Source organism: Cnephaeus nilssonii (assembly GCF_951640355.1).
Source record: "Cnephaeus nilssonii genome assembly, chromosome: 4".
Taxonomy (NCBI): domain Eukaryota; kingdom Metazoa; phylum Chordata; class Mammalia; order Chiroptera; family Vespertilionidae; genus Cnephaeus; species Cnephaeus nilssonii.
The window spans coordinates 58,948,756-58,975,289 of record NC_137075.1 but is presented as its reverse complement, the minus strand read 5'-3'; the positions used below and the strand labels follow the sequence as shown (position 1 = coordinate 58,975,289).

Genomic DNA, 26,534 nt, shown 5'->3' with positions numbered 1-26,534 from the left:
TAAGTACTTGGACTTAATTGCAGTGGTAATTCTTTAAACAAATACTACTGATTTGAGCATTCATTTTGCCTGCCAAGTGTGTGTTAGGTGAGAACAATCTATCTATATAAAAGCCATATGTGTGTGCGTGCGTGCGTGCGTGCGTGTGTGTGTGTGTGTGTGTGTGTGTGTGTGTATATATATATATATATATATATGTATATATATATATATATATATATATATATGTATGCTAAGCAACTGGAACAACGGAATGACCGGGATGACTGGTTGCTATGATGCGCACTGCGGCAGTCAACTGGCCTGGTCAGCTCCCTCCCCACCCTGATTGGGGTGTCCCCTCCTCCCTGCTGGCCTGGCCCTATCAGTCCCCATCGGGGATGGCCGGCAGGACCCCACCCATGCATGAATTCCTGCACTGGGCTTCTAGTATAGTGATAAGCAAACAGAGATAAGTGTCTTTTTTCTAGAACTCATGAAGTCATAGGTGTTGGCCTGGGGACAGAGATTAATCAAATAACCATACAATAAATTGTAAGATTACTCTATGTAAGAACATGGGTGCATGGTTTTATGAGGTGGTATAATGGATGAATTGACCTTCACTAAGTCTGAAAGAAGATGTTAGATCAGGAGAGGTAGCATCAGCATGTGCAAGGACTAGCAGAAGCCAGACTGTGTGTTGGAGGATTGGAAAGAGGGCTAGAGTTGGGTAATGCAGTAGGGTGTCTCTGTGAAATAATATGGAATGGGAAGGAACTGGACAGGTAATTAGAGTTTGCAGTACTGATTTGATGGCATATACAGAATTTAGGACTTTATCCTTAAAGCAATGGGAAGTCATTGAAATATAGAGATGAGTAATATTTTCGAGTTTGCATTTTGAAAAGATTACAGTATAGAGAATAGATTAAAGGCTAATAGTGGCTGTGGATAGATTAAATTGTTCTTATTCTAGTACTCTAGGTAATAAGTGATGGTAGTTTGGACTAATGTGATGGAGACAGGTTTCTTAAGTATTTAGGAGACAAATTTGACAGGGATAGGTAATACATTGGGTTTATAGAGGTGAGGTGGAAGAAGGATATCAAAGTATTATAAACTATAAGATTTGCTTTATATTCAAATGATTACATATTAAAAGGTATGTTTTGAAAATATGTAAAAGTGAAAGAATCTCTTAAATAAGTAATCTCTGCAATAGATGTTATGAGGCTGAAAGTGATGTTTATGAAGAATTTTTAATGGCATGGGGAAATGTCTATGGTGTTACAATAATAAAGCAGGATATGAAATATTTTATAATGTGTACTCTTGTTTATAATATGAAATTTTTTATAATGTCTACTCATAATAAAGCAGAATATGAAATTGTTTATAATGTGTACTATGTAAAATTATATTAGTGAAGCATGCTAATGATTAGAAATGACTCTCTTTTTGACATACAGACACCTAAAGAAGAACATGCTGTTGTTAATAATGGTCCAGAACTCTTGAGGAAAAAACGTACAACTGTAGCTGAAAAAAATACTTGTCAACTTTATATTCAGACTGATCATCTATTCTTTAAATATTATGGTACACGAGAAGCTGTGATTGCTCAGGTACTTATAATTTTCCTACTATTTTAGGAGCTCTTGTATTCTAATAGCTATATTTTCCCTCTAAAATTAAAGTTAGCACATATCTCATTTTGGAAAAATAAAAAGTATGTATTTTCAATTATGATATGATGAAATATGTAAGATAACTATACAAATAACTGAAAGACCAGTTAGGATATTTCAGTGTCATTCAAAAGAGAGGTGTAAGAAAATGATTTCATGAAGGAGATGACACTGGAGCTTAGCTTTCAAAAGTGGATTGAATTTCATTCGTGGTCTTAATAGAGGGAAAGATAGAGGAATTGTTTCAACAAGAAGTATTTCATTTCTGTTCTGTATACCCATTGTACTTAGCACTTTCTAAGTTACATTATTATTTGCATTTGTGTCTTAATCCTTTTCAAAGTATAAAGTATTTAGATATACCCTTCAATATGTTCTCATGTTGAAGGTATCCAGTGAGAGTTTGATGAATGCATTTTGACTTTAAGGATTTGAGACTGAGAGGATGAATGTGCCATTGTATAACTGGTGAATTCATTTTGGTGGTGGTGATGAGCTTAATTTTAGATATGTCTAAAAGCCAGGTGGTCATTCCATTAGAATATTGAAAATGTGATACTGGAACTTGAGAGAGGTTTGAGCTTTTTGCATGGAATTTCTTGGTATAAAAGAGATATAGGCGATACATTAAAAGGAGAGAGAATGAAAGGGGGAGAATGAAATCAAAAGGGAAGAAACTGGGAAAGAAAATCTGTATATAGTGAATAAAATGAGGAAGAGAAGCAATGGGCTAAAACAAAACAGTTAAAGAGGTAGTATTAAATAATTAGCCAAGTTAGAAACAAAGTTTCAAAGCAAAATGCACAGACAATAGTGTCATCTTACAGAGATATCAAAGAGAATGATTAAATGTGTTAGATGGCAGGAATTCTCAATGTACACATATATCAAGATATTTAAATATCTTACAGTTTTATTTAATTATACCTCAGTAATGGTGGAAAAAAGTAGAATTACTTTTGTAAGAAGATGGTATATAGATGTTTGAGCTGAGCTGAGTCTGAAGGATGATACCCTAGGCATAAGAGAACAGGTACAAAAGATAATTGATTTTCAGTTACTAGAGATTATTGATGAGCTTTAGGCAAGTTCTCAATGGAATTGTGAAGGTGAAAACATTGCAAACCAGTAAGGAATGGGTTGGCAGTGAGATTCTAAGAAATGTGAAAAATAGAAAAAAATATGGTGGCCTACAATAATATAAAATATTTGGGAGTGAAAGGGAAGTAGGGATTACAAGAGAAGTTTGTTGGAAGAGGAAAATAATCCAGTAGGGAAGCAGTGTTAAGATATAAGAGAAAGAAAAATTGATGTGAAAATGATCTTGAAGATCCAGTAAGAACTGAGGTCAGGAATAAAGAGACGTTACTCTTTAAGGAAGGCATAAGTGGATAAAGATGGGACATCAGTAAAGTGTCCTATCTAATAAAAGAATAATATGCAAATTGACCATACCTCTGTTACACTCACAAGCCACTCCCACCAGCCAATCAGGAGCAAGTGTGCAAATTAACCCAATCAAGATGGCTGCGGCCACGGAGCGAGCAGGAGGCTTGGGTTTCCCCGGCAATGGAGGAAGCCAAGCTTTCTACACACCCTGGCCAGCCCTGGACTCCACTCAAGGCTACAAAGTTTCAATTATAGAAGATAAATGAATTCCAACAAAAATGGTGGCAGCCATAGAGCTGGAGAGAGCAAGAGGCTTGAGTTGCCCCCAGTGATGGAGGAAGCCAAGCTTCCGCAGCCCTGGCCTGCCTTGGCCTCCCCTCAAGGCTACAAAGTTTCAATGATAGAAGATAAATAAATCCCAACAGAAATGGCTGCGGCCATGGAGCAAGCAGGAGGCTTGGCTCCGCTCAAGCCTACAAAGTTTCAATTATAGAAGATAAATAAATCCCAGATACCAGGGCCTCCACTTGGGTCGCCAGGGGGCGTGGCCAGCCTGCAAACCACCACAGGCCCCTCGCCCAGGCCACCCCACGCCCCAAGGGAACCCCCACCCTGATCCAGGACACCCTTCAGGGCAAACCAGCTGCCCCCCACCCGTGCACCAGGCCTCTATCCTATCTAATAAAAGAGCAATATGCAAATTGACCATCACCCCAACACAAGATGACTGCCCTCATGTGGTCAAAAATGGATGCCCCTATGTGGACACAAGATGGCTGCCACAAGATGGCCAGCAGGGGAGGGCAGTTGGGAGGGACCAAGCCTGCAAGGGGGGGCAGTTGAGGGGGACCCAGGCCTGCAGGGGAGAGCAGTTGGGGGGGACCAGGCCTGTAGGGGAGGGCATTTAGGGGTGACCAGGCCTGTAGGGGAGGGCAGTTAGGGGCAAACAGGCTGGCAGGGGAGCAGTTAGGCATCAATCAGGCTGGCAGGCAAGTGGTTAGGGGGTGATCAGGCTGGCAGACAGAAGCTGTTAGGGGCAATCAGGAAGGCAGGCAGGCAGGCGAGCAGTTGGGAGCCAGCAATCCTGGATTGTGAGAGGGATGTCTGACTGCCCATTTAGGCCCGATCCTACTGGGATAGGGCCTAAACGGGCAGTTGGACATCCCTCAAGGGGTCCCAGATTGGAGAGGGTGCAGGCTGGGCTGAGGGCCACCCCCCCCGCCCCATGCATGAATTTTGTGCACCGGGCCTCTAGTGAAATATAATAACCTGTGGAGAAATGTTTGAACCACCACTGTTGAGAATGGAATAGACTCAGAAGATTGCTAGGCCAAACTGAGATTAGACAGCATGACTTTTTAATGTAATCTGTCAGCACTGTTATGATTTTCTTTATCAATGTTTGGCTACTTTTGAAATCATCATTGTTAATGCTTCTTCTTGACTATTGTATGTTTATATAATTTATTTGAAAATAGTATATATACAGGGTGTCCCCAAAAATGTATTACACACTTTTAATAATTATAAAGGTAGTGTTTTAAAAAATATTTTATTTTCAAAATGTAATAGAATCTACAGACATTGTATGTATATATTTTTTGGGGACACCCTATGTATGTATATACAATATTACATATATGTAATATTTTACATAAATGGTAGCAAGTGCTTTTTGTAAATGAAGACGGGAAGGTTGTGTACAGAGTGGTTTAGAAGGCAGAGAGTTTAGTTGATAGGTAGGTAAACAGAATTATTTTGTATTCTGTTACCATGTTAATCTCTTCCTAGAATTTAGCAAAATCTGAACATTTTATTTGTATTTTTATTATTCCCCTCCATCACCCTGGCGAATAAATTTCTGTAAATTTATAGAGATCTTTTCTATTTTGTTTGCCATTATATCCCTAGCACCTAAAACAGTGTCTAGTATACAGTAAATGGTCAACAAAACAAAAAATGAAAACATATTCTAAAAAAGTGTGGAGGAAAAAAGCCCAAAACTTACAGAAAAAACAACCCAAACTGTACTAGTGCAGCAATAGAAAGACCAAAGTCAGAGAATGACTGAGTGTCCTGATATTACCAGGGAAGTTCTCAGAGATGTTTGAGCTGAGCTGAATCTGAAGGATGATACCCTAGGCATTAGAGAACAGCATGTGAAAAGGCGTAAAGGTATCATATTATAGGATTGATTGAGGAAACAAAGTTTTATATAGCTGAGAAGAGTGCATATTTGGTTGGGACTAGAATCTGGAAAAGCACAGAATCTTCCCTTTTGGCTCCAGCTCACTAATCTGTTTCATTCTTTCATCTGGTATTTGGTGTAGACATTTTAAAATTTGAATGTGGTGGAACATGAATAATTCTTGATTTGGGAGATGGAAATTCAGTCTTTTTCACATTTTAACATTGTGTCTAAAATGTTTTTCTTTTTTTCAATCTGTAGATATCCAGTCATGTTAAAGCAATTGATACAATTTATCAGACCACAGACTTCTCTGGAATTCGTAACATCAGTTTCATGGTGAAACGAATAAGAGTAAGGAGTTTTATTTATTTATTTTTAATTTTTTTTTTTTTGAGTAAGGAGTTTTAATAGTTAAGTACGTTAAAAAAAAGAAACAACAGGACCATGTTTACATAAAGAAAAAGGCTTGCTTTTTTATGCATGCAATAGTTTACATTATATTTACTGATGCAGTTTATCTTTACTCTTGGCTTTTATACACACACATACATATGTGCACACACAGAATGGATACCTGGGTTTATGATTTAAGAATAAAATCTAGCCCTAACTGGTTTGGCTCAGTGGATAGAGCATCGGCCTGCGGACTGACGGGTCCCAGGTTCGATTCTGATCAAGGGCATGTACCTTGATTGCTGGCACATCCCCAGTAGGGGGTGTGCAGGAGGCATCAGACCGATGTTTCTCTCTCACTGATATTTCTAACTCTCTGTTTCTCTCCCTTCCTCTCTGTAAAAAATCAATAAAATATATTTTTAAAAAAAGAAAGAATGAAATCTAGCCCAGCTGGTGTGGCTTAGTGGTTGAACCTCGACCTCTGAACCAGGAAGTCACAGTTCTATTCCCAGTCAGGGTACATGCCTGTGTTGCAGGCTCGATCTCCAGTGTGGTGTATGCTGGAGGCAGCCGATCAGTGATTCTCTGTCATCATTGATATTTCTATCTCTCTCCCTTCCTGAAATCAATAAAAATATATTTAAAAAAAGAGAAAAAAAAATGAAATCTATAGGACTTTAATCTGGGCTGCAAAATGGATATGGCAGTACTGTTTTCTATCTGATTAACATTCTAGTTAGAAAGCCCTAACATCTCAATAACTATAGATACTGTACTTGACATTCTCACCCTGGTATTATTCCCCAGTTTTTTAAGATTTGCCTTGTGCAGTGTATTTTAGTGTGTTCCAGCAGAGGAAGGATAGATAAAGTGGTTACATAAATTTGGAAGTCGGAAAAATAATACTGTATACCATCTTCTTAAAAAAATTTGGTATAGCAGTGTATACTAAAATATCTCAGGTTTTGAGAAGTCCTTCAGGAAAGAAACCCATATTTTTCTAAACAAATTTGACTATTAAAACTTTTTTTTGTATTAACATCAACTAAGACTCCAAAGAACTACAGACACATTTTGAGAAATGCTGACCCAGAGCCACTAATTATTAATTGTAATCTTACAAATTACAAATAAGTAAATAATGCATTGCTAAAAAAATTAGGATAATTCTTTCAAAAAATTTCTGCATATAAATTCTTTCATTGTGCATAGCTTTTAAGAATCTTCATTTGTAAACTAGGTATATAATCTGAGGTTTAAAAAAATCATCTTATAAAAGTATTTGCCATAAGGTTTCTTGTGCTCTTATTTTTCTTGAAATATTATTGACTAGATTATAATTTACTTATATCTATTATAATAAAAGCACAATATGTTAATTAGACCAGACGTACTTCCGGATGTCCTTCCTTTCGGACAAAGCTACAGTGGGCGGGGGCCGAGGCAGAGGCAGCAGAGACCCCCTGGCGTCAGCGGCAGTGGGTGGGGGCCGGGGCCAAGGCTCTTGCACGAATTTCGTGCATCGGACCTCTAGTATCCTATACTAGAGTCCTTGTGCATGAAAATTCATGCACTGGAGAGGGGGTTCCTCAGCCCAGCCTACCTCCTCTCACCTTGGAGCCCTCAGGGGCAGGAGGCGACCCAGCGATCCGCGGAAGGCGACACCACCATCATAACTCTGCTGCTGCCACTGCCAGCAGCGCAAGCCTCGGCCGGCCCTGGTTACCTGAGCCTTCGGCGGCTCAGGGCAGCTGGGCAGCTGGGCAGCCGCCATCCGCCATCCGCGGCTTGTCTGCACCTCTGGTGTCGGCTAGACAGCCACCATCTGAGACTTGCCTGTGCCTCAGGCTGGCCCTGGGCTGATAGGGGGCTGAGGAGACTGGGGTACTCCAGAGGCAGGTGTGTGGAGCGGCCGGGCTGCCCTGGCGGGGCTGAGGGGACTGGGCACCGCCATCTCGTGGTTGTGGGTGCTGCCATCTTTGAGGGTGTGGCAGTCAATTAGCATATTTCCTCCTTATTGACTGTGGGTGCTGCCATCTTTGTGAGGGCATGATGATCAATTAGCATATCCCCTCTTTATTAGATAGGACAATAAAAGGATAATATGCAAATAGACCGAATGGCAGAACAACAGAACAACCAATCAAAGCTTAATATGCTAATGATATGCTAAGGCTGCTCAACCACTCATTATGACGTGTACTGACCACTAGGGGGTACATGCTCTGACTGGTAGATTAGCTTGCTGCTGGGGTCTGGCCGATCGGGACTGAGCGAGATGGGCCAGACACGCCCTGGAGCCCTCCGTGGTCCCTCCCCAGCCCGATCATGCACTGGTGGGGTCCCTCAGCCTGGCCTGCACCCTCTCTCAATCCGGGACCCCTCAGGGCATGTCAGAGAGCCGGTTTCAGCCTGATCCCGCAGGCCACTCCCCTTAGGTAGGCGCCAGATGCAGGGCTCATGGCTGGCCAGCACTGCAGTGGCAGCGTGAGCTTCTCCTGATTGGGCACGAGCCTGCAGCAGACACTGTGTGGGGCTGGGATGAGTGGGAGTGGCAGGTAGGAGCTGCAGGCGGCGTTGGACTGTGGGTTTTGGCCCGATCCCTGCAGGCCACCCAGAGGGACCCCACCTGTGCATGAATTCGTGCACCGCCCCTCGTGTGTATATATATCATGCTTTTTTTGGATTTTTTTGTGTATGTGTGTTAGATGACCATAACTGATTTTTTTTTTTTGTTAATTGTTAATGGATAAGTCATATGTTCTGAAATCTGTCCTTAGGCAATTGCCATTCTGTTTCTAAGCCCCTTGGTTTTACTGAAAGGTGTCGATCCTAAAAAGACCAGTAATTCTTATTTTATTAATTGTTATATCCTCCCCTTACTATTGACATTTTCAATAGATTGAGGTTTACCTTCTAAAAAATGTTTACTATCATACTTAGTCTTTTTACTCTCTAGCAACAATATTATATGTAATTCTCTGACTTATTTGAAGAACACCAGATTGTTCTAGGACTTCAAAGGACAGACAGAAGTCTCTGAAATGAAGCAGAGGCTGATAAATGAAAGCTTTTGTTTAGCAGAAGTTTGTTATCAGAACACCATAATTCTTCAGATTGTGAAGGAGGAACCTGCACTGGGAGTATAATAGCTAGTGTCAAAAGAAACATTCTAGCCTGGCCAGTGTGGCTCAGTGGTTGAGCATCGACCTATGAACCAGGAGATCATGATTCAGTTCCAGGTCAGGGCACATGCCTGGTTTGCAGGCTCGATCCCCAGTGTGGGGCACGAGGCAGCTAATTAATGATTCTGTCTCATCATTGATGTTTCTATCTCTATCTTCCTCTTTGAAATCAATCTTCTATTAATAATAAAAGCATAATATGCTAATTAGACTGGATGTCCTTCCAGACGACCTTCCAGATGATGCCGGGGCTGCGAGGGTAGCCCGGGTCCTGGGTGCCTGCCAGCGGCTGGAGGGAAGTCCAGGTCCCAGGTGCCGTAGGGAAGCTGGTGCCAGTAGCCGGGGGAAGGAAGGCCTACTCTTGCATGAATTTCGTGCATCGGGCCTCTAGTAAAATATATGTTTAAAAAAAAGGAAGAAACATTCTAGAGGAACTCAGCCTGAAATAGTAAGAGAAATGAATTGGCAGTAAAATACATGTATATATATTCACTTTTTTGCCACACCCAGGAGAAAAAATTGAACTTGTAAGGAGAACCAAGTTTGTTTTATATTCTAGTAATTAGCTGAAATACAGGGTTTTATGTTCTCATACTTGTCACCATAGTAGTATATAGGAGATTTTGCACTAAAAGAGGCTTGCTCAGATGAATAAATTTGAGAAACTGAACTTGATTAGAAGTAAGGACTTGTTTTTCCATCCCAAGTGTTCAAGTATCTGGTGAATACTTGCTCAGAAATGTAACACATTCCACCTTGCCTTTTTTTCTTTTTGGCTTCTGAAATCAGCTCAGGGGTTGGGAGGTAATGGGTACAACCGTAGAAGACTTAATTGAGGCCTGATTTCCCAGGGGCCCCAAACATATTGTTCAAGCAGATTCAGAAGGAGGTGAATAGAGACTTACACTAAGGCTCCGCTAACATTAATTGTTTTTGAATTTTAGATCAATACAACTGCTGATGAGAAGGACCCCACAAATCCCTTTCGTTTTCCAAATATTGGTGTGGAGAAGTTTCTGGAATTGAATTCTGAGCAGAATCATGATGACTACTGTTTGGCCTATGTCTTCACTGACCGAGATTTTGATGATGGCGTTCTTGGTCTGGCTTGGGTTGGAGCACCTTCAGGTAGTTTATCTATGTCTTGATGTAATGCTTGAAACGAAAAGCAATTTTCAGGGCAGAGTGAATTTTACACAGTGTATGAGAAAGTGATGCCTGTACAAGATTCATTAGCATGATATATATAAATGGAAAAATAAATGAAGCAGCTTTTTATTTTGAAATGAGTACCAATAGGGAAATATCCTGATATTTTGGTATATTCAGTAGCTGAAATAAATAATTTTATGAGAAAAAGTGGTACTAATTTCCAAAATTAAAAGCAAAATAGTAAATGTCTTCACAAAAGTTAATGTTATTAATTATTTAAAAAATGTTTAAAAGAAAGTTTTATAGTTAAAAGGCAAAACCATGCTTTGCTTCTGTTCTATAGAGATAGGAAGGAGAGTAACCCTGGTCAGGTGGAGCAGGTAGAAGGAAAAAAACTGCCTATATTATTATTTTTCTCTACTTATTATTATTATTATTATTAAAAAAAATCTTCACCTGAGGATATGTTTGATTTTAGAGAGAGGAAGGGGGAGGGGAGAGAGAGAGAGAGAGAGAAACCTTGATCAGTTGCCCTCTGTACATGCCCTGACCAGGGATTGGACCCACAACCTAGATATGTGCCCTGACTGGGAATCAAACCCGAAACCTTTTTGGTGCATGAGACGATGCTCCAACCAACTGAACCACCCAGCTAGGTTTTTTTCTAGTCATTATTATTATTTTAAAAAATATATATTTTTATTTATTTCAGAGAGAAAGGGAGAGGGAGAGAGAGCTAGAAACATGAATGATGAGAGAGAATCATTGATCAGCTGCCTCCTACATACCTCCTACTAGGGATAGAGCCCACAACCTGGGCATGTGCCCTTGATGGGACTCAAACCCAGGACCCTTCAGTCCGCAGGCTGACTATCCACTGAGCCAAACCAGCTAGGGCTCTAGTCATTATTTTAACAAAAGTGAAGATGTAGGCAAGAGGCCCAGTACCCACAACTCCACTGACCTCACCGTCTGGGCCAGCTCTCTGGTGGGGTCTTTGCTTTGGTCATGAAAGCTGCCATCACTGAGAAAACTGGGATCGGATAATCCCCTTCCCATTGCAGTGGGGGTGAGCATCTGTGAGTTACAGTTTAATAAATTCAGTAGCCTAGTTTAGAGAAATGTGATTTTATTTATTTATTTATTTATTTATTTATTTATTTATTTATTTATTTTAATCCTCACCCAAGAATATTTTTCCATTGATTTTTAGAGAGAGGGAAAGACATAGAGAGAAATATCGATGTGAGAGAAAGCCATCAATTGGTTGCCTCTTGCATGGGCCCTCCAGGGCCTGAGCCAGGGAGGAGCCTGCAACCGAGGTATGTGCCCTTGTCCGGAACTGAACCTGGGACTCTTCAGTCCACAGGCCAATGCTCTATGCACTGAGCCAAACTGGTTAGGGCATGAATTTATTAATTGAAAGATCTGTAGAAAGAATCACAGACTCATTGAATATGAATTTTGCCATATATAGTTTGATAACCAGTCTATCATCTTCTGAGCTATATGTACAGCAATTCTTCTGATGCATCATTTTTATCTTTTTAAAAAAGAATCAACCTCTGCTTTATCCAGGGTAAGATAGGCTTTTATATTCCTACTAGACGCCCGGTACACGAAATTCGTATACAGGGGAGGGGTCCCTCAGCCTGGTCTGCATCCTCTCCAATCCAGGACCCCTTGGGGGATGTCTGACTGCCGGTTTAGGCCATCCCTCTCACAATCTGGGACTGTTGGCTCCTAACTGCTCGCCTGCCTGACGCCCCTAACCACCTCTGCCTGTTGGTCTGATCGCCCCCTAACTGCCCTCCCCTGCCGGCCGCCCTGATTGCCCTAACTGCCCTCCCCTGCCGGCCTGATCGCCCTTTAACCGCCCTCCCCTGCTGGCCTGATCGCCCCTAACTGCCTCTGCCTCGGCCTCCGCCACTGTGGCTTTGTCTGGAAGGACGTCTGGAAGATGTCCGGTATAATTATCATATTACCCTTTTATTAGTATAGAAGATTTTTATTAGTTTATTGTATGATTTGTTATGCATATTTTAGCATCTTTTGTACTATACTTTTGCTTTTCTATTTCTTGCTCTATTTTTAATTTTTTAAAAACATGTTTTTATTGATTTTTTTTTAGAGAGAAAGGGAGAGGGAGAGAGAAACATTGATTGGCTGCCTTCTGTACTCCCCTTACTGGGGATCCAGCCTGCAAGCCCAGCATGTGCCCCAAGTAGGAATCGAACTGGAGACCTTTTGGTGCATGGGTTGACTCTCAACCAACTGAGCCACACTGGGCTCTAGTTCAATTTTTTAAGCTAGTAATAAATATCCTCTTAACAATTTCCAAAGCTTCCTTTATTTATTTATCTTTTTGAAAATATTACAAATGTCCCCTGCTTTTCCCCTTTGGCCCCCTCCACCCCAAACCCACCCCTCCCAGGCCTTCACCACACTATTATCTGTGTCCATGGGGTATGCATATATGCATATAAGTTTCCTGGTTAATCTCCCCTCACCAGAGCTTCTTTTTAAAAAAAAATTATTTTTATTGTTGACATTATTAGAGATAGACCTCATTTTCTCTCCCCTTTGCTCCTCTCCACCTAGACCCCATCCTCTCCTACCTTTGGCCCTAACTACATTATTGTCAGTGTTCATGGGTTATGCATATCTGTTCTCTGGCAATTCTTTCACCTTCTTTCATCTCGTCCACCCCATCAACCTCCTCTCTGACATCTGTCAGAATACCATGTATTCATGACACTGGTTCTGTTTTGTTCTTCAGCTTATTTTGTTCATTAGATTCCACATATAAGTGAGATCATATGGTATTTGCTTTCTCTGACTGGTTTATTTCACTTAGCATTATAATCTCAAGGTCCATCCATGCTGTTAGACAAGGTAAGCATTTCTTCCTTTTTACAGCTGCATAGTATTCCATTGTGTGAATGTAACATAACTTTTTTATCCACTCACCTACCAATGGATATTTGGGCAGTTTCCAGATCTTGGTTATTGTAAACTAGAGGCCCAGTGCACGAATTCATATACCAGTGGGGTCCCTCAGCCTGGCCTGCGGGATTGGGCCAAAACCGGTTCTCTGACATCCCCTGAGGGGTCCCGGATTGCGAGAGGGCACAGGCCAGGCTGAGGGTCCCCACCAGTGCACCATCGGGGCCGGGGAGAGACTGTGGGAAGGCTCCAGGGTGTGTCTGTCCCATCTTGCTCAGTGACGATCTGCTGGACGCCAGCAGCAAGCTAACCTACTAGTCGTAACGTCTGCTCCCTGGTGGTCAGTGCACATCATAGTGAGTGGTTGAGCCGCCTTAGCATACCATTAGCATATTACGCTTTGATTGGTTGAACGGACGACCGGACACTTAGCATAGTAGGCTTTTATTATATAGGATAACACTGCTATGACCACAGAGGTGCATATATTCCTTCTGATTGGAGTTTCAGGATTCGTAGATATTCCCAGAAATGGGATTGCTGGATCAAAAGGCAGTTCCATTTTTTAAATTTTTGAGGAAACTCCATACTGTTTTTCACAGTGGTTGCACCAGTCTGCATTGCTACCAACTGTACACCAGGATTCCCTTTTCTCCACATCCTCACCTGCATTTGTTGTTTGTTGATTTATTGATGGTAGTCATGTAGGTAGGTGTGAAATGATATGTTATTGTGGGTTTAATTTGCGTCTCTCTTTGACGATTAGTGATGTTGAGCACCTTTTCATGTGTCTTTGGCCATCTGTGTGTCCTCTTTGGAGAAGATGAGAAAACTTAAGTTCAGAGACTGACTAACCCAGTATCATACAGAACCTAGAATCTGGACCTTTGACTCCAGGTTTAGTGCAGTTGGTAGTTACTTTACTAGGTATTGTATACTGTAATATTCTAGCTGTATCTTTCTAACACATTTCTTAAAAGTTGAAATGTTTCCTGCATCTTGGTAAACTGTTTTATATATTGTTAGAATTCATTTTCTTCTTAAGAGAGAGCAGTATAAAATAAATATTACTCTATAATATTTAATATCATTTTGGTTAACTGTTATGACATGATGGAAAGAGCACTGAATTGGGAGCTATGAGACTGGGTACTTGTCCATTCTGTTTCTATAAATTCAGGTAAATCATTTTACTTCAGGTTGTTTATTTTTCACCTTAATATGTTCTATCTTTTGCCCTTTCCTTTGAGACTTCATGTTTCTGCCTATAGATCTTAGTAATGCTTGCTGTTATCTTGTTGGTTTTTTAAAATAGCATTTCATAGCTGATTTGCTCAACATATGATCTGTTTCTGTTTCTTAATCTTTTCTCATTTTTATTTGGCCTAATTAATTTTGATTCTGGTGCATTATTTAGCTTAACTTCACTTAATCCTGTAGATATTTCACTATTCAAATATATGGTAGTAGAAAGGATTTTATTGTGATATTATTATGTTAATTTTCACAGAACAGTTACTCAAATTATTAGCTATTTTCCCTTCACTGACTGACTCAGTTAAGCCAGGGAAAACAATGAAGGTTGAAACATTTGAATAGTAGGTTTTCTGTCTTCAGGTCTTTTTTACACTACTTTTTATTTGTTTGAATTTAATTTCATACTATAGTTGGGTGCTGTCTTGGGTTTTATTAATGAGGAAAATAGTACCTTCTGCCTCAACTCTGTAATAAGTAGAAACAGCTAACGAATTGGGCTGACTTGGAGGCTCCAGTTTTAAATTGTACTGTCCTCCTGGTTTGTGTGGCTCAGTGCTTAGAACATCAGCTTTTGCACTGAAGAGTCACAGGTTTGAATTTTGGTCAAGGACACACCTAAATTACAGGTTCGATTCTCAGCCCTGGTTGGGACAAATGCTGGAGGCAGCCGATTGATGTGTCTCTCTCACATTGATGTTTTTCCTCTCTCTCTCTCCCCCCTCCCCTCACATTCTCTCTCCTCCTCTACCTACTCCTCTCCCTTCCACTCTTTCTAAAAAATCAATGGGAAAAATATCCTTGGGTGAAGATGAACAAAAACATAAAAATTATACTGGGCCTTAAAGAGAGCCCACTAAAGGGAGTCTGGTCTCCAAAACAAAGTCAATCTTGAATATGAATCTGGAAAAATTACTCTGAACTTTATATAAGTACAGTTCTCTGTTAAGCAGGTAGCCTCTAATTTAGAGACTGAAACATTGGTTCCTTAACAAAGTAAATTATTTATATTAAATAATTCCTTTGTTCTATTTTACTTGCTATACTCTTGTAACACACCTTTTGAGGGGCCATATTTTAGGGGGGGATAATTAAGTACATTCTGCTCATATATTATCCATCTTAATTTTATCAGTAGGTCGCTAAATAACACTAGCTTTGGAATTCCTCTCATAGTTAATCCTGAACCATTCAGTATTCCTCTGACCATTTCTGAAGAGCATTTTAAAACAATTCTTTATTGTTTAAAGTATTACATATAGTATTACATATGTCTTCTTTTTCCCCCATTGACCTCTCCCCAGCCCCCAGCACATGCCCTTACCTCCCCCTAGTGTCTGTGTCCATTGGTTATGCTTATATGCATGCATATAAAACCTTTGATTGATCTCTAACCCCTCCCCCGCCCCCTTTCCTTTGAAGTTTGACAGTCTATTCGATGCTTCTATGTCTCTGCTATATTTTTGTTCATCAGTTTATGTTGTTCATTAAATTTGAAGAACATTTTTTGAGACATTTCATTTGGTAGAGATAGTCTCTTCTATTTTTCTTATTTTAGAAACTTTCATTTAATTTTACATATTAGGATTTGAGGACACACAGAGCTCATCATGAGTTCTCAAGATAACCAACAGCCTATTGAATTCTTAACCTGTTGTTTAAAAGTCTAATTACAAGGCTAGGAGAATTACATCATTAGAATGTTGCAACAGAACACTTAATATTGGCATTTTATTCAGGTCTGGATTGTCCTTTGCAGGATGTTTAACATCTGTGGTCCCTACTCATTACATGTGAGTACTGTCCCCCAGACATGAAAGACAAAGAAATGCCCTTGGATATTTCTTAATAACCTATCTGGCAGTGGTACTACTGTGTTTCAGAATTACAGCTCAGATCAGTATTGTATGGTCAACAGATTACTATTAAGTTTTAGGTACTTAGGCCTGCTCACATCAAAATTGTATTTTTAGAGTCTGTCAAGATATTTTATTACCTTTGTAGTTTTTCTAATTATACATTTCACTCTTCTCATTGTTATTCACAATTGTGTTTTTCAATGATGACATACATAGTAAAATCTTAAATTTATAATATAAAGCAATTGCTCAACTTCATTTATGGTTTATTTATAAGTATATATGATATCTTACCAATAATTGGGTTTCTGGCATATCAAAACTAGTTAGAGTATTAAAAAATTAAACTATAACTTATAAAATTAGATATATTTTATTTCCTTCTGTATAATTGAGTTATTCTAACATATTCTATTAGCCTGTAACAAATATTAACTTTTCCTATAATTAACAAACCAAAAGCAGTTGTTTAAAACATTAAATAAGATATGAATTACAAAGGCTATATTTCAGAAAAGTACACTCATGTATATGTCTGAACTTCTCTTATACTAGATCTTAAAAATACAGAAAAGTATATTACCAGAGTTTTTAATATATGCTCTCTACTTTTTTTAACTGATAAATTTGCAGTGTGGAGTCTTCTATGCTTAATTCAAGTTTGACAGTACTACATTGGACCAATTTGCAAATGACAAATCTTCGCTAAGGCAGGATATTAATTTACTATTTGTTCAAAACTATAACATGTATACTATTATTATTATTATTATATACAGAGTGCTGATTCCTATCTTTTCTACCTACGAAATAGTGATACAGTCCTTAGGACTCATCTCCAAAAGTAGAGGTATCTTAAGAAAATACATTAATTATTCATTAGCTGTTTCCTTTTTTCAGTTTTCTGTGTAGAAAAGATAGTAAGTTTTGACTATCATAAAGATTCTCAATCCCTTGCTGGTTAAAATCTACGTGTGCCCCAGTCTTTCAGTTTATTTTTCTGTTAAGCACATTATCATCTCAGCTTCCTAAATTGTATCATAACGGTAATTCAAATTTATGTTTTGCTGCCATATACTTTCTAATTTTAAAAGGAATAAGACAGCAGTTGTATCATGCCATTCTTGCAGATCTTTTTTTTTCATTGCTTTTTATTATATGCTTTACTAGTAGAGGTTATAAATATTAGGTTCTAAAAAAATATATTTTTATTGATTTCAGAGAGGAAGGGAGAGGGAGAAAGAGATAGAAACATCAATGATGAGAGAGAATCATTGATTGGCTGCTTCCTGCACATCCCCTACTGGGGATCAAGCCCACAACCGGGCATGTGCCCTGACTGGGAATCAAACCTTGACCTCCCGGTTCATAGGTTGACACTCAACCACTGAGCGGCCGGCCTAAATATTAGGTTTTTAAAAATGATTTAATGACTTGGTTTTAACTTTGCATACACAGCTAATTTGAAGTAATTTGACCAGTTATCAGAATAATCCATTTGATTGTATTTTAACAAAAATTCAAATAGAGAAACATTTTAAATATGAATATAAAGAACTTCTCACTAAAAATCTTCAGTAGTTAGGAGAACTATGGTTTTCTCAGTACAGTGTAAATAAAGACATGGATTGGCCAGTTTCTGAATTTCATGTTCTTTTTCTAATTTCTTACGTTAACTGCATTTAGATGTGAAAGCACTTTCATTTTGGAATTAAACTCTGAAGTTCAGGAACTACTAATGAACTATAAAATGACTTAATAAGTAAAAGCATGGGTTTCCTTTTAAAATTTGGAAGTATTCTCAAGATACATTGGAAATCATAATTTAATTTTTTGAATTTATTTTGAAAATATTGTAAACATGCCAAAAGGTTGCAAGAGTACTACAGTGAATATCTGATAGTTAACATTTTGCTACTTTTGCCCTCCCTCCCTCCCTTCCTTCATACACCTCCCTACCTTCCCTCCTCCTTTTGTTGTGCTTTTTTTTACCCATTTCCCATAATTCTTTTTTTTTTAGCTTTATTGAAGTATAATTAACAAAATTGTAAGGTATTTGAAGTATACATTGTGCTGATTTGCTATTTGTATACATTATGAAACCTTATCTTAAAACTGAAAGTTTATACCTTTTACCAACCTCTCCCTACTTCTCCACACCACTATACCTTGGCAACCCTAGTTCTTTTAAAAAAAAAAAAAATGTATGTTGTCGCTCAGGATAGTGAATCACGTACATATTCCTGTGCATCACTGCTTTTATTTGTAGAAGCGAGTTTCTTAGAATCTACTTAAGAATATTTTATTAAACTTTCGTGCACTTAAAGTTTTCTTTGTAAAAGATAAAAGGTATTTGATTCAGTGTAAATACTGATATATTCAAATTTAACAGAAATTTGTTTTGTTAAATTTTTGGGAGCAAAAATCTGGGCACCTTTTGGTTATGAAGAGGAATATTTATAAGGGCTTTGTACTCAATCCTGGGAGTTTCTTCATTAAAGCTTTTATTTGAAATGACTTCCTAATCTTGGACCAAAGAAACTTTTGAGTATTTGATATATGTGGGTACCAGTTGTATTTTGGACTCAAAGTATAAAATGTCTTAATTTAATATAGCACATATTAGAAAGTTATTTTGGGGTGAAATAGATATTAATTTAGCCATCTTTTGCTCTGAATTAGGAAGCTCTGGAGGAATATGTGAAAAAAGTAAGCTCTATTCAGATGGTAAGAAGAAGTCCTTAAACACTGGAATTATTACTGTTCAGAACTATGGGTCTCATGTACCCCCCAAAGTCTCTCACATTACTTTTGCTCATGAAGTTGGACATAACTTTGGATCTCCAGTAAGTATTGCATAATTACTACATTTTAAATAAAATAATAAAAGTTATTAACCTACCGTTTATGTCAGTGATTGTTTACAATGGAAGTATATATGTATGAATGCTTTTATGTCAGAACAGTCATGTACTTGACCATATGGAAGGGAAGGAAAATAGAATATTTGTGATTAAAGTAAGAAAAGTCAACCTAACAATGCCAGAATTCTATGAAGGTAAGGGATTTTGTCTTTTGCATTCACTTCTATGTATCCTGGCCCTAGAACAGTGCCTGGTACATGATTTATTCAAATATTCATTGAATGAGAATAATTTTTATTATTTAAAGAACATTTTGAATGTTAGGAAATTGTAGATTAGGTGTTTTGCTTGGTTTCTGTTAAAGTATTACTGGGGCTTACTAGATTTGTCTTTCTCTACTGTGGAATATGATTGATAAGCAAACTTTTTTTGCATAGGGCTAGCTAGTGAGTAATCTAGGCTTTGGGGGTAACATTTTGGTTGTATATTTTTCTTTGTTGTTTTTATAATCCTTTATACATGGGAGGACCATTTTTAGCTTAGGCTATATTAAAAACGGTTGTGGCTTGCATTCATATTCAGCCCCTGATTCAGATTCAACAATTATCAGGATTTTGCTACATTTCCTTTCTGTATTTCTTTCTTTTTCTTTGTGAGGTATTTGAAGCAAATTCATTCATTCTTATATATTTTAGTATACATTCCTAAAAAAATAGACCTTTTTTTTACATAACCACAGTGTGATTGATAGCTGACAAAATTAATAATTCTTTGGTATCATTTAATATCCAATTCATTATATTGATTTTTAAGTAACCTAAAGATTAATACAGAAATGCAAAGTACTGAAATATGTTCTTTGTGATTTTGTTAGGATTTTAATAAGTTTGGGAAATTTTCACTTGAAAATTATGTAAATTTATTTTACTTGTACCTTAACACTTGTAAAAATGGAAATTTTTATGAGTTTAGGAAAATATATACAGTAGTTTTGAATCCTCAAATGTGCTTCTCTAATTTTCTTCAGTTTGTAAAATGTAAGTGGCATCTCACTAAGTTGCAAGTCTTTTCTAAGTCCCAATCTGAAATTGATAGATTATTATCAATACTCTTGGGAAAAGTATTTAAAATGTATTTAAATCTCCCTACCTTTTGACTGCTTTGGTGATCTGTCTAAAAGGAGTAATTGAAATTTTTAGAGATGAGCAGAGAACTGTTGTTCACAGTTAATTTGTATTTTCCAGGACAATCAAATGTCCTCTCTTCTCTCCCTGCTCCTTTGATTCCAACCCTCACTAAGGGAATTGTAGCACCTTTCTAACTACTCTTCTATCCTTTAGTCTAGATCCTCTCAAAGCATATAAATTACCGAGGATCTTAAAATACAGATTGCAGTTCAATGAATCTTTGGTGGGGCACAAATTTGCACATTTCTAAGAAACCCCTGATGCTGCTGTTGCTGCTGGTCTGTGGACCACACTTAGAGTAGGGAATTGAATCTATTCTCTTTTCACTTCCTGTCTAATCCATCCCCTACCAGTTGCTGGAGAGGTGTTTTTAGTATATGAATGTTATATTACTTATTGCTTAATGGATAAGTTGGTTGACACATTTTGTCTCTCTTGCCATCTTTTCCTGTCATACTGATTTGGGCATTTCAGGGCCCTGGGGATCTGATGATCTGTGACCACTGTGGGGTTCTTGGCTTGGAGCAGGAAAGAACTCAGTTTCAAGTCAGCATAGACTTTAAAGTGAAAAAGAGTTTATAAGTGAAATAGTGAGACAGAGTGGCTACTCCACAGTAGAGCAGCCACTCCCTAGTGGGATTTGCTCCTTTTATTGGAGCTCATTTAATCGAGGGGTAGGGCATTCAATAAGGGGAAAGAATATTCAGGATTTTTCTGGGAAAGGGGTGGAGATTCTTGGGAGAACAGTTGGCCATTTTGTATCCTTATCCTTTTGCCACATACCCTATCTCAACATCAGACTAGCTTTAATGGCTCTACCATTCTTAAACACACCCCATTCCTTTGTGTGTATTGTTCATGTTACCATTCATATATACAGTAGATACTTAGTAAATATTTATTAAGCATTTTAATAGTTAGATCAGCTAGAACCATAAACTCCTTGAGCCTTTCTTCCTTCTTTTCTTTACCTGAAATCTGCCTTATCTCTCCTGTTGTAAATCTATATACTATGCCAATGTTACTTTCTCTCTGAGTGGTTCTATCCTATCTAATAAAAGAGTCATATGCAAATTAAACATCACTCTGCTATACCCACAAGCCATGCCCCACCAGCCAATCAGGAGCGAGTATGCAAATTAACCCAACCAAGATGTCTTCGGCCACGGAGTGAGCAGGAGGCTTGGGTTTCCCCGGCAATGGAGAAAGCCAAGATTTCCACACACCCTGGCGGGCCCAGGCCTCCACTCAAGACTACAAAGTTTCAATTATAGAAGATAAATAAATCCCAACAAAAAATGGCAGCAGCCACGGAGCTGGAGAGAGCAGGAGGCTTGAGTTGCCACCAGCAATGGAGGAAGCCAAGCTTTCTGCACACCCTGGTGGGCCCAGGCCTCCACTAAAGGCTACAAAGTTTCAATTATAGAAGATAAATAAATCCCAGATACCAGGGCCTCAGCTTGGGTCGCTGGGGGGCGTGGCCGGCCTGCAAACCACCACAGGCCCCTCGCCCAGGCTGCCCCACGCCCCAAGGAAACCCCTACCCTGATCTGGGACACCCTTCAGGGAAAACCAGCTGGCCCCCACCCACGCACCAGACCTCTATCCTATCTAATAAAAGAGTAATATGCAAATTGACTGTCACTCCAACACACAAGATGGTTGCCCCTATGTGGTCAAAGATCCTGCCCCCATGTGGACACAAGATGGCCGCCACAAGATGGCCAGCAGGGAAGGGCAGTTGGGAGGGACCAAGCCTGCAAGGGAGGGCAGTTGGGGCGATCAAGCCTGCAGGGGAGGGCAGTTAGGGGTGAGCAGGCTGGCAGAAGAGGGAAGTTGGGGGTGATCGGGCCTGCAGGGAAGGGCAGTTAGGGTTGACCAGGCCTGCAGGGGAGGGAGGTTAGGGGCAAACAGTCTGGCAGGGGAGCAGTTAGGCATCAATCAGGCTGGCAGGCGAGTGGTTAGGGGGTGGTCACGCTGGCAGACAGAAGTGGTTAGGAGCAATCAGGAAGGCAGGCAGACGAGCAGTTGGAAGCCAGCAGTCCTGGATTGTGAGAGGGATGTCCGACTGCCCTCAAGGGGTCCCAGATTGGAGAGGGTGCAGGCTGGGCTGAGGGACACCTCCCCTACCCCCACCCCCGTGCATGAATTTCGTGCATCGGGCCTCTAGTCTATACTAATCCTACCTAATAATAGACAAATATGCAAATTGACCGTACCTTCACTATGCCTATGATTGGCCAGGAGGCGCGGGGCGGGCGGGACTCGGGGTGGCCGGGGTGGCCGATTGGGCCGGCGGGACGCTGAGCTTGCGTCTCCAGCGGCAGCGCGAGCTCAGCATCTGCGCCATGGCTGTGCTGCGGCACAGAAGGGGCCTCTGGGGCAGCGAGCTCACTTCCCGCCGGGGACCATCAAAAGCGGGGGAGCTGGGTGCCTGTCTGCTCCAGCACCAGGCCTTTCAGAAGCATCCCCCGCGCCAGAGGCTTCTGAAAGGCCTGGTGCACCAGCAGACAGGCACCCAGCTCCCCCGTGATCGAAAGCGAAAGCGTGTAGGGGACCCTAGATGTGCATGATTTAATCATGCACTGGGCCTCTAGTAATAGTATAATGTGCAAAGTGGTTGGGACACTCTCACAGTAACGACCGATCAGCAGGCTGCATGAACTGTGGGTGGGGACTTACAGCGTCGTGGATGGGGGCGGGGCCCGGCAGAGAGGCATCTCTGCATGCCTGTGCGGGGGGTCCGCAGGCATGCGGAGAGGCCTCTCCACCGCAGGCCCGGCGGGATCTGTAGGCGTGTGGAGAGGCCCCTCCATCGCAGGCCCGCCCGGGGGTCCGCAGGCTTCTACTGTGGCTTGGTCTGGGGTCCGCAGGCCTCCCCCGGCTCCGGCCTACCTCTTTGGGGCAATCCATCGAGGAGCCCTCGGTGGGTGGATGGGGCCTACCTCTTTGGGGCAATGGATCGCGGGACTCCCGCACTGTGACAGGGCACAGGCCAGGCTGGTGGACTCCCCTTCCCTGCCCTGAGTGCACAGATTTCGTGCACCGGGCCACTAGTCCTTTACATTTATTATCCTGTCCCAAATATTTATTGCACACCTATTATTAACCACTTTATAAGCTTTGTGTGGGAAGTTGTAATCATAAATGACACAAATTCTGTCTCAACATGAAAATTCTAATATGTGTCCACTATTACTAGATTAATCTTTGTCTAGGTATAGTTCTGATCATTCTGATCCTGTTACTTCTGTTAATAGCTTACTTCTAGTACCTATTGATACAATTTCCTTATCTTAGCATTTAGGGCAGTGATGGCGAACCTATGACACGCGTGTCAGCACTGACACGCGTAGCCATTTCTGATGACACGCGGCCGCATGCCGAGGATGAAACATTTGCTGCTCCTGAGGATGAAACATTTGCGAAATAATGTTTTTTCCTCAAAGTGACACACTACCCGACTTATGCTCAGTTTTTTGGCGAAGTTTGACACACCAAGCTCAAAAGGTTGCCCAGCACTGATTTAGGGATTTTCATAATTTGGGTCAAAGTATACTTACAATGTTTTCTCCCCTCTCTTGTCAAATTAAGTAATTTATAGGTCTTTAAAACTTTCCTTCTGTCAAGAAGCCAATTTCTTCCCATGTCTGCCTGTTGAAATCTTGATTCATGCTATTATATAATGTAAATTAGTATGGCCTTTTTGACAGGCAGTTTGGCAGTGTGTATCAAGACCCTTAAAATGTTTGACCTTTTTACTGAATATCTACCTCTCGGAATCCAAGTGAAAGTAATAAATGCAGAATCTATCAAAGATTTGTGTACATTTCAACAATAGAAAGAAAAGGTATCCATGGCTATTTTATTTATTATAGCAAACAATTTTAATGCTAAGTGCCTCCACTCTAGAAAGTATCATGGAATGCTCTGCCATCATTTAAAAATAAAGCGTTTAAATGCTTGCCTGATACTGTTAAACTGAAAGAAACCATTTATATAGCTAAACACAGAGTATAGCCCAAATTTTGTATTAAAATATGACATTACTAGATACAAGTCATGTAGGAAATAGACCAAAATGTTAATAATAGTTATTGTGGTTGGTGGATTATGATTGAATTTTTCTTTATCCATTTTTTATTTTTTTAAATTTCTAAAGGAATATATGTTGTTTTCATAGTCAGGAATAAGCTTTTCTGTTTTCTTGTCAAACTAAGATTATAGTTTCTTTGTGAAACTGTATTCTCTTTATTTGATCTCTCACCGCACTTTTTTGGGGGTATAGTCAAGGTAGCTTTTATTTTCTGTTTTGCTTATTTGTGTGCTTGTTTATTCCCTATTATGAGGATGACAAATAGCTGGCATACTTGTTTATAATTCGTTGGCTATGATCCATTACAGTTTCCTCTGGACTAATAAAATAATAATTAGTGATACCTATAATGAATTTATGGGGCAGGGAGCAGACTATGCAGAGATATCAAAATTTGCTAGCCCTTTAAAATAGAATGTAAGTCCTTTGAGGGCTGTGGACAGTGCTTAACTCATCTTTATATTGTCATATTTTATTTCAGTTTTTTCTTATATGATATTGAACACAATGCCTATAGTTATTCAATTGAAAGATGATAATATATTCTGTGATTACATCAAGAGTTAAATAGTATTGGTATTTTTTTGTCTTTCTCTTTCTAAAATTCTAATGCTGAGAATAATTCTGGTGCCATATGTTACGAAAAACCAAATTGAAGTCTATAGAATGAAAACATAAAGCAAGAAAATATTGGTGAATAGTAAAGAGTTGTTAAATGCTGAACCTAGGTTCAGGAGAAAGGCAAGAGGTATCAGGAAGAATAAAGGTGAAAGTAGTTGCTTTAATAGTTGCTTCAGATTAGGGAGTAAAAAATGAAAGTGACTTAGATGGATTCTGGGAAGAAACAGAATGCCTATGGGCAGTTCTTTTCTTTCTGGAGGGTAGGGTTGTCTGGCATTCAAAACAATTTAATTGTAAATGGAAATTACTCTAGGATCCATTGTTTTCATCCTTTCTGACAAGTTCTGAATTGTTTGTGGAGCATGGTGTGTGGGATCCTCTTTCCACATCCCGCGTGGTTCAGGGTTCCGGTTCAGGGTTTGAGTTCTGGAGAAGGGCCGCACACAAATGAAAAGAGACTTGAAGAAATGTAATTTGGCGATATGGGGGGCCAGGCGGTAGTCCAACTCTAGTGGGAGAACTACTCACTGCTCTGGCCCTGCTATCCCTTTTATTGAGGCTATGGGGAAAACACCCATAGCGCTTAGGCAGGAAATAACAGAAATTTACATAGGACAAACAGAGGTGGAGGCTGCTTCAGCTAACAATGTCTCAACTAAAGGGTGAGTGGTTAGAGCAATTAATGTTGTTGACAGCCTTCCTGGCTTCCTGTCCACATCGCTCTATTAGTGAAACAGTAATTGGTTTCCGGCATCTCCCCCATTTTCTTTCCCTAAAAAATCTTACATCTGCAGACTAGAAATAAACATATAAGAACAAAAAATGAGACAAGCAACAATGGCTATGCTGAGAGTCAAATGAAATCAGTCTGCAGTAAGTTTCTTTCTGGGCCAACAGTTTTTGAGTCCCAGTTTCAATGTCCAACATTTTTTTGATTACATGTCAGCAATGGTATCTGGATGGTGGACAAATGGTGGCAATGCAGGTCCGACCTCTGGTTTGGTCCTGGGCAACCTGCAGCGACGCACAGCTGCTGACTGCTAGCATGGCAAGGCGTCGTCAGCGTCTTCCATCTCTGGATTGTTTTTCCTCTTGTCTTCATGGCTGGAGCATTCCTGTCAATTCCTCTCTGTTGCAGGAATCCACATGGTTTTGGAGTTGTTTTCTGAAAATATACAAACATATTCTCGACCAAAAGTTAATAAAGCAATCCTTTCTATAAATTTGACTTGGGATATTTTTTATTTTTTGCTCAAATGATTTTCCTTTGGCTTATTTTGATACCATGTGTGTTTTTCATGGGTGTCCTGCTGTTAGCATTACAAATGAAAATTAATTTTCAAAGAAAAAAATTTTCTGGCCGAAGCTGGTTTGGCTCAGTGGATGGAGCGTCGGTCTGCGGACTGAGAGGTCCCAGGTTCGATTCCGGTCAAGGGCATGTACATTGGTTGCGGGCGCGTCCCCGGTGGGGTGTGTGCAGGAGGCAGCTGGTCGATGTATCTCTCTCATCGATGTTTCTGGCTCTCTATCCCTCTCCCTTTCTCTCTGTGAAAAATCAATAAAATATATTTAAAAAAAAAAAAGAAAAAAAATTTTCTGGATATTTTTCCTTACATAATATTTTTCCACTATCCCCCCTTTTTTATTTAATTATTAGGAGGATTTTGGAAAATTTTTATAATGCAGTCTTGATCACTTTAAATTTTAATTTTTTGCACAAAAAT

At 39.7% G+C, this 26,534-nt stretch overlaps 1 protein-coding gene across 1 annotated transcript in view; it reads left to right on the top strand.

The window, feature by feature from the left end:
• The window catches only part of ADAM10 (ADAM metallopeptidase domain 10), a 153,276-nt gene that overhangs the window by 89,404 nt on the left and 37,338 nt on the right, over positions 1–26,534 (top strand). The window contains exons 6-9 of the mRNA XM_079768185.1: positions 1,452–1,607; positions 5,509–5,601; positions 9,776–9,959; positions 18,725–18,888. Of these exons, the coding sequence (XP_079624311.1) occupies positions 1,452–1,607; positions 5,509–5,601; positions 9,776–9,959; positions 18,725–18,888 (597 nt within the window). The remainder of the gene's footprint in view (positions 1–1,451; positions 1,608–5,508; positions 5,602–9,775; positions 9,960–18,724; positions 18,889–26,534) is intronic.